General features: G+C 45.4%; 1 protein-coding gene across 1 annotated transcript; it reads left to right on the forward strand.

Moving 5' to 3' along the window:
• Window positions 1-12: 12 nt before the first annotated feature.
• fxyd6 (FXYD domain containing ion transport regulator 6) lies at window positions 13-4,413 on the forward strand (the record flags this gene model as incomplete). Its single annotated transcript, XM_080844560.1, has 7 exons — window positions 13-61; window positions 1,970-1,993; window positions 2,469-2,513; window positions 2,966-3,040; window positions 3,306-3,345; window positions 3,539-3,708; window positions 4,379-4,413. 7 exons carry the CDS (start codon window positions 13-15, stop codon window positions 4,411-4,413), a joined length of 438 nt encoding a protein of 145 aa, XP_080700686.1.
• Window positions 4,414-9,483: the final 5,070 nt, after the last annotated feature.

A 9,483-nucleotide genomic window follows, 5' to 3' on the forward strand; every position in this document is an offset into this window, starting at 1 on the left:
TCTGCAGTTGCCATGGAAACTGCTCTGCTCTTCCTCTTTTCGTTCCTGGTGTCTGTAGCTGGTAAGTCCCCACCCCCCCAACACACACAGACACACACACAGACACACACACACACACACACACACACACACAGACACACACACACACACACACAGACACACTCTCACACACACGCAAACACACACACACACACACACACACACACACACACACACACACAACACTCAAACAAATATACAAACACTCAGGCGCCCCACGGCCCCTCCTGGGACTGTGGCGAGACAGGCAGCATAGAGGAGAGGCACGGACGAACCCGCCAGCCTGCAGAAGAGGCTGCCCTTGGAGAGCAGAGCAGAGTGAGAGTGCTTGTGGTGCGAGAGGAGACCTGTGCACTGGATACTGTGAATAAATATGACACATACACATATGAACATGGCGTAGATGAGTGGAGTGGGTATGGAACTGGCGAGCTTCTAGAAGATCTCATTTGGTGGGAGGATTGCCACAGCCCTCAGCTAACTGCATACAGCTTTAACCAAGTAGTAGGTTAGGAAAGACATAGACGGGCAGACAGACAGAGAGACAGACAGACGGACAGTCAGACAGACAGACAGACAGACAGACAGACAAGACAGACAGACAGACAGACAGACAGACAGACAGACAGACAGACAGACAGACAGACAGACAGACAAGACAGACAGACAGACAGACAGACAAGACAGACAGATAGACAGACAGACAGACAGTCAGAGAGACAGAAAAAGAGAGACTCACACACACCCTCTTTCTTAACATGGCATTCTTGTTTACGTATTCCATAGTCCATATGATGCGCCCTCACTTTCTGTCTTGTTCTTTTCCCCACTCTTTTTCACTTTGCTTTTTTCACTCTTTCACTCACACTTTCTCTGTCTCTCTCATTCCTGGAAAGTTGTGGCCTTTCATTGTCATTCTTCTGCCCAATTCTCCTTACACTCTTCGTGTTGGAGTTGATTTCAGTGTCATTCTTCTGCCCAATTCTCCTTACACTCTTCGTGTTGGAGTTGATTTCATTGTCATTCTTCTGTTCAATTCTCCTCACATTCTCGTTGGAGTTCTCTTCTCCTTGCCTGTCTCTCTCTTCTCTTTGACTGTCTCTCTCTTCTTCTTGACTCTCTCTCTTCTCCTCGCATGTCTCTCTCTTCTCCTCGCCTCTCTCTCCCTTCTCCTTGCCTGTCTCTCTCTTCTCGCATGTCTCTCTCTTCTCCTCGCCTGTCTCTCTCTTCTCCTCGCCTGTCTCTCTCTTCTCCTTGCCTGTCTCTCTCTTCTCGCATGTCTCTCTCTTCTCCTTGCCTGTCTCTCCCTTCTCCTTGTCTGTCTCTCTCTTCTCCTTGACTGTCTCTCTCTTCTCCTTGACTGTCTTCTCCCCGCCTGTCTCTCCCTTCTCCTTGACTGTCTCTCTCTTTCCTTGACTGTCTTCTCCTTGTCTGTCTCACACTTCTTCTAGCGTATCTCTCTCTTCTCCTTGCCTGTCTCTCCCTTCTCCCTCCTACATGAATGGTTGCCAGAACTTTATGAAGTTGGAGAGTTAATGTCCTGGGAATTGTTGTCTCTCAGTCTCCCATTACTTTGTCTCTCTGTCTCTTTCTTCCTTGCTCTCTCTCTCTTTGCCCCCTCTTTCTCCCTCTCTCTCTCTCTTCGCCTCTCGACACAGACTGGACTGAAGCTGTCTGAGGAGACTGTGTGTGTTCATAGAGAGTGAACACATGTTTGTACTATGGGTTACCACAGAGTGGGGTTTTATTGGAAATCGGAAAAAACGTGTGTCTGTGTAAAGAAAGGGGGTGGGATGAGTTTCAGGATGTATTTGATTAATAATGTTTTTTTTTTTTTCCCCACTCTTGCTCTCTTTCTCACTCACTTATTATATATTTTTCTCTATCTCTTTCCTTTTTTTTCTGTCTGTCTCTCTGTCTCTTCCCTTAGCGCTGTCCGAGCCTAACGGTCAGGGTAAGTGGGTCCAGCTAGTGTATTGATCCTCATACTTGGGGCGACAGTGGTACAGGAGGTAGAGAAGTCGTTTAGTAATCGGAACATTGCTAGTTCAATTCCCTGTCGAGGCGTCCTTGAGCAAGACACTGAACCCCTAATTGCTCCTGATGTGCAGTGTGCCATCAGTGTAAATGCAAAATGTGTATAGATCCTTGTAAGTCGCTTTGGATAAAAGCGTCTGCTAAATGTAAATATTTGAAACACATAACAGTAGGCAACAGACTTGAGAGTGGAGTATGAGTTTTATGGGTCAATGAGAAACATCTTTGCAACCACACAAGATTAGATAACAACATAACATGTCGATTAACCCACTAGGAACACTATATTGATTTAGTTATTAATATTCATAATTATTAATAATATGTATGATAATTACTATTAATAATTACTATTATTAACTAACCTATTAATCTGCTTACGCACGCAGTAGCCGATCAAGATGGCAAAGAGAAAACGATCGATCCGTTTGTTTATGGTGAGATGTATTCAAGTTCATTTTTGAGCAGTAAAAAATGTATCCGTTTGCTTATGGTGAGATGTATTCAAATACATTTTTGAACAGTATAAAATTGATCAGTTTGCTTATGGTGAGATGTATTCAAATTCATTTTTGAACAGTAAAAAATGGATCCGTTTGCTTATGGTGAGATGTATTCAAATTCATTTTTGAACAATAATGTGCCAGTTCAGCTTTGAAATTAGGTATGCTCACCTGGTTTGAGCAAAGCCTTACATGATCTTGCTCACGGTTAATTAATCTGCAATCATCTAAATGTACATTTGTAGATTTATACCTCAATACAGTCTTGGAAATGCTGCAATCTGATATCTCACTGAGGCAGAGACAATCTGTAAACGTTGAGCTACGTTGGGAAACGATGTTTTACATTCCGCCGTCTCTTGTCTTGTCGTCTCTTGTGCTTGTAGATTATGAGACCCTGAGGATTGGGGGAATTACGTTCGCCGTTGTGGTCTTTATTCTGGGGGTCCTTCTCATTCTGAGTGAGATTTCATTCATTCCTTATCTTTGTGACCTACTGCATTACAGAAGGATGGATGTCCTTAACCCTGGAGCATCACCTCATTTTTGACTCTCTCTCATTTACTATACTGTGTGTGTGTGTGTGTGTGTGTGTGTGTGTGTGTGTGTGTGTGTGTGTGTGTGTGTGTGGGCACACTTATGTGTGTGTGTGTGTGTGTGTGTGTGTGTGTGTGTGTGTGTGTGTGTGTGTGGGCACACGTATGTGTGTGTGTGTGTGTGTCTCAGGTCGGAGGTGCAGCTGCAGCTTCAGCAATCAGAAGGCCAGGTAATTATACTTTAAAAAGAGCTCATTGGGGAGAGCTCAGAGACTGAGCCACCCGCTGTATTCACACACACACACACACACACACACACACACACACACACACACACACACACACACACCTCACACACACACACACACACACACACACACACACCTCCTCTGATGACTGCTCCTCTTCTCATGTGGGTTTCAGCGTGCCTGGAGACACGGAGGCGCAGGCTGAGAACCTCATCGCTGTTAAAGGTGAGACCCAGTCCAGACCAGACCCAGACCAGACCCTAACCAAACACGGACCAGACCAGACCCAGACCAGACCCAGACCCAGTCCAGACCCAGACCCAGACCCAAACCCAACCAGACCCAGTCCAGACCCAGACCCAGACCCAGACCCAAACCCAACCAGACCCAGACCAGACCCAGACCCAGACCCAGACCCAGACCCAGACCCAGACCCAGACCCAGACCAGACCAGACCCAGACCCAGACCCAGACCCAAACCCAACCAGACCCAGACCCAAACCCAGACCCAAACCCAACCAGACCCAGACCCAGACCCAGACCCAGACCCAGACCCAGACCAGACCAGACCAGACCAGACCCAGACCAGACCAGACCAGACCAGACCAGACCCTGACAAGACCTGACCTGACCTGACCTGGCCTGGCCTGACCAGACCAGACCAGACCAGACCAGACCCTGACCCAGACCCTGACCAAACACGGACCAGACCAGACCCAGACCAGACCAGACCAGACCCTGACAAGACCTGACCTGACCTGGCCTGGCCTGGCCTGACCAGACCAGACCAGACCAGACCAGACCCTGACCCAGACCCTGACCAGACCAGACCAGACCCAGACTAGACCAGACCAGACGAGACCCTGACCCTGACCCTGACCCAGACCCAGCCTGGTCCTACAGACGTTGACGAAGGGTGTCTATTGAAAAAGCTTTTGGTCTACATTACATCAATATCATTAATGTTAATAATGATCTTTGCTTTAATCTCTTTATTTTCCTCCTCCGTCTTCAGCCACAGCCAACGAGGCTCCGAAGGCTGAAACCTAAAGCTTTGCAGGTGAGACTAAGAGACTAACTCTTCATTGGGGAGCGTTTTGCCCTGTTACAAAGGACACATACACTTATGAGTATGCACAGGGGTTGATGTAAGGACACATACACTTGAGTATGCACAGGGGTTGATGTAAGGACACATACACTTATGAGTATGCACAGGGGTTGATGTAAGGACATGTACACTTGAGTATGCACAGGGGTTGATGAAAGGACATGTACACTTGAGTATGCACAGGGGTTGATGAAAGGACACATACACTTATGAGTATGCCCTGTTACAAAGGACACATACACTTATGAGTATGCCCTGTTACAAAGGACACATACACTTATGAGTATGCCCTGTTACAAAGGAAACATACACTTATGAGTATGCCCTGTTACAAAGGACACATACACTTATGAGTATGCCCTGTTACAAAGGAAACATACACTTATGAGTATGCCCTGTTACAAAGGACACATACACTTATGAGTATGCCCTGTTACAAAGGACATGTACACTTATGAGTATGCCCTGTTACAAAGGACACATACACTTGAGTATGCACAGGGGTTGATGTAAGGACACATACACTTGAGTATGCACAGGGGTTGATGAAAGGACAGGTACACTTGAGTATGCACAGGGGTTGATGTAAGGACATATACACTTGAGTATGCACAGGGGTTGATGAAAGGACATGTACACTTGAGTATGCACAGGGGTTGATGAAAGGACACATACAGTTGAGTATGCACAGGGGTTGATGAAAGGACACATACACTTATGAGTATGCCCTGTTACAAAGGACACATACACTTATGAGTATGCCCTGTTACAAAGGAAACATACACTTATGAGTATGACCTGTTACAAAGGACATGTACACTTATGAGTATGCCCTGTTACAAAGGACACATACACTTGAGTATGCACAGGGGTTGATGTAAGGACACATACACTTGAGTATGCACAGGGGTTGATGTAAGGACACATACACTTGAGTATGCACAGGGGTTGATGAAAGGACAGGTACACTTGAGTATGCACAGGGGTTGATGAAAGGACATGTACACTTGAGTATGCACAGGGGTTGATGAAAGGACATGTACACTTATGAGTATGCACAGGGGTTGATGAAAGGACACAAACAGTTGAGTATGCACAGGGGTTGATGAAAGGACACAAACAGTTGAGTATGCACAGGGGTTGATGAAAGGACACAAACACTTGAGTATGCACAGGGGTTGATGTAAGGACACATACAGTTGAGTATGCACAGGGGTTGATTTAAGGACAGGTACACTTGAGTATGCACAGGGGTTGATTTAAGGACAGGTACACTTGAGTATGCACAGGGGTTGATGAAAGGACACAAACAGTTGAGTATGCACAGGGGTTGATGTTCTGATGTGATTTAGTCCATTGGTAAAGTCACATGAGTTTGGCTGCTGTGAGGTTGCTTGAAATGATGCCAAAATGCATCAATTGGGAATTCATGGGAATCAAGTATTACATGGACGTAAATAGATTAGTTCGTATGGCTTTTACAGACAGACAGACACACACACACACACACACACACACACACACACACACACACGCACCCACACACACTGTGCCATAGACAAAAACACCATGCGGAATTGATCTTGTGCCTTTTGGGTAATTGCCTTGACTGGGTCGGCATAATAAAGATGGGTGATCTCATTATCAGATTACATTTCCCCAGCATACAGTCTGACTGAGATGAACAGATATGACATGATCAGGAGGACACACAGGGCACACACACACACAAACACACACCAGACCACATGGCAGGGGTACTGCCAGACAGCGCATGCGTCACACACACACACACACACACACACACAGACATGCAAACCCACACACAAAAGCGCACAAACACATACACGCATATGCAGGCACACACACACACACACGCATGCAAACACACACGCACACACGCAAATCCACATGCACACACACACACACACGCTCACACACACAGACATGCAAACCTACTCGCTCACACACACACGCAGGCGCACAGACGCGCACACACACCCAAACGCAGGTGCACACACAAACACACACGCACATGGTGCCACCACACTGAGTAGACAGACTCTTCTCTCATATTTATGATCCAAACCAGAGACATTAGATAATCCAGGACAGGACAGAAATGTATATAAAGTAATGGACATGGAATGCTTTTTGAGGGTTCTATGTGTACCATAGCTGAAACTGCCTTCAAGCCTACTCTGTGTGTGTGTGTGTGTGTGTGTGTGTGTGTGTGTGTGTGTGTGTTTGTTTATACCCAATCTTTCAGACTCATCGTCCGGACCTGCTAGCCACAGAACCACTCAGAACCACTGATGACGATGACGGTACTTCTAAAAATCAAACACAATCAAACAGTCCTTCACAGAAGAAGAAGAGGAAAATCAGTTACTCATTGAAGGGTGGGGGAGGGGGGGGGTTAGGGTGGGTCTGGTCTTGGGGAGGTCAGGCCTTGGGCTCTGTAAAGCACTTTGAGACAATGCCTATTGTTTTTGGCGCTCTATAAATGAACCAAATTAAACTGAACTGAATTGGAAGTAGGGTTTTTTCTCCAGTCATCTCTAAATGAACCAAATTAAACTGACCTGAATTGGAAGTAAAGTTTTCTCCAATCATCTCTAAATGAACCAATCCTTAAGCGGCTCGGGGCCAAACCCGTTTGTGACATCAGCTGCCCTGTGGTTTTTTTGTAAATAATGTTAGACCTGTAGGGTTTCGATCACGTATCAGTGCCTGTGCCTGTCTTCTCCTCATCTCTCATCTCCATCTGAAAGCGTGTCGACCCCCTCCACTACACCATCTTAGGTAGTGCCACTTTTAGCAGGTTTGCCTTCTGCATCCTGCCCCCCTCCCACAACCCCCTTCAAACCCTCCACTCAACTCCTCCTCAACCTCATCCTGGTCCCATACTGCCCCCTGGAGGTGGGTGTAGTGTCTCCTGCCACTTTAGTTGTCCAAAGCCTCGTCGTCTATTAGAGCTGTTATTGTTTACAACAGTTGTTCCTTGTTTTCATCTTGTAGATTATATATAAAATATAAAACTCACATGTACTGAGGTAAATATTACATCTCTATGGTATACAGATATGTAGGTATATTCTATTTAAGTTGTGCGAGTGTGGGTGCTTTAGCTATGGGTGTGTGTGTGTGTGTGTATGAGTGTGCACGGGTGTGTATGCACCTTACACATGACAATCGAAACAGCCACCATTTCCAGACCAAGCACAACAATAGGAAGTGACCAGAACCAACACTGTAAGTCATGAGGGGGGCCACGAGCTTTCCCGGCGTTTCAGCTCAACCACTGCCTAGTGGTGTCTCCTGATTGGCCCATCCGACCCGAATAGCAGGCCGAGTCCGGCATGAGCCGGCTCCAGATCCGCACTTTCCAGCTGCTCTAGGTACCGACAGTTGTCGAGAACCCAAGAACCCTGAGAACCACCGAAAAACTATGCCCGACATAGCCTGGGATGGTAAAGGCCAGGGGAGAGAGGGAGATTTGGTAAAATGGCGATCTTAACCGAGCCTGTGTTTTCTGGACCTGATCAATGCCTGGTCCATTCCGGAGTCCAATGCTATCAGGGGTCTGAGTCATAGGAGCACCACCTTTGTAGAGCCACTAAACCTGCTTGTCTTTTGTTTCTGTTATTTGCATGTAGCCACCAAAGCTGTCACCAAACTCAGAAAAAGCAGCTGAATACCATTTTCATTAAGCCATGTAGAAATATGATCACTGGTGCAAAATCTCTTCAGACCTTCCTATCTGTGGGTTTTCAGTAAAAAAAGGTCAGATTCACCTATCGATGCATTACAGAATGTGTATTTGTTTGTTTGTTTGTTTGTGAGTGTGTCTGTGTGCCTTCACACCTCACGTAATAAACACATAAGAGCTGTAGCTGTATCGTCAATTAACTCGTAATGTGAGAAATATCATGATTGTTTATTGCTATGTCAGTTACTACTCGTGTCACTGTCAAATATCCAGTCTTGTTGAGTGAGTATGAGTAGTTCTTTAAAAATAAAAAAAAGATCAGTTCTTTAAAAGAGGCAATGTTTTGCATCTTCTCTGTGCAGATGTACTGTATAGCGGCCTTCTGTGCTTTTGACTAACAAATAAAGAATGAGTCTAACACCAACCAAAAAACAAATTGTGTGTTTCCATCTCTTCACCTGTACATGTTTACGTCAGTGTTTACCTTACTTGTTTAAGGTATTAACTGCAACAGCGGGCCTGAGAAAAACACCATGTCGCTCACGCTCTACACATGCCTGAGTGAACCGTAGGGCACCCAACCGGGTATGAGGTGAATTGTGGCCTCACAGCAGCATGTTATTAGTTGGAATGCAGAATGCACAAACCTACAAGCTATTAAATGGAACAGTCAGCTGTTCTTATCCCATACACTTTTTTGTCAGATTCAGCTAATTGTTAACGTCAACTTAAAAAAAAAAAAAATAATAATAATGTCAACTTCTAGCGTTCAGTGTTTGCGCAAAAAATAACACTCCTGAAGACCTGGCTCTGTAAATGAGAAAATGAGTGCAAATGAGAACCCATCACACAGAATCAGACCAAGCCATAAACGATCCCAGCCAATAAAACGTAGGGCTTACGGAACACGGAAGGGATGGGTGCAATTTGATTGGTTACTGACTTCTTCGAAAATTGCAGACTGCATCTTTAAACCATAACTTCTTATAAATGCCACCATCACTGAGGTACTAACTAAATGAATAAGGATAAGAATAATAAGACAAGAATAATGACAGCATGTGTGCATTAGGCCACTTTATTGCCTCAGTTTCAATGTCCTTCTCATAGACAGCTATACACACATTTACAAGATAATTGAAGGCTGGGGTCCCTTTGTCTTCAAGGTTTGAAAGACGGATGGCCTGCTGTGTGTCTAAGAGGTATTTCGTATCAAATATAAGCTTCTCGTTTGGCAGCATGCTTTAGAAAGAGGAAATACCAATGGTCTTCCAAATCTGTTTTAGAAAGAGGAGAT

Source organism: Sprattus sprattus (assembly GCF_963457725.1).
Source record: "Sprattus sprattus genome assembly, chromosome: 9".
In the NCBI taxonomy this organism is placed as follows: Eukaryota; Metazoa; Chordata; class Actinopteri; order Clupeiformes; family Clupeidae; genus Sprattus; species Sprattus sprattus.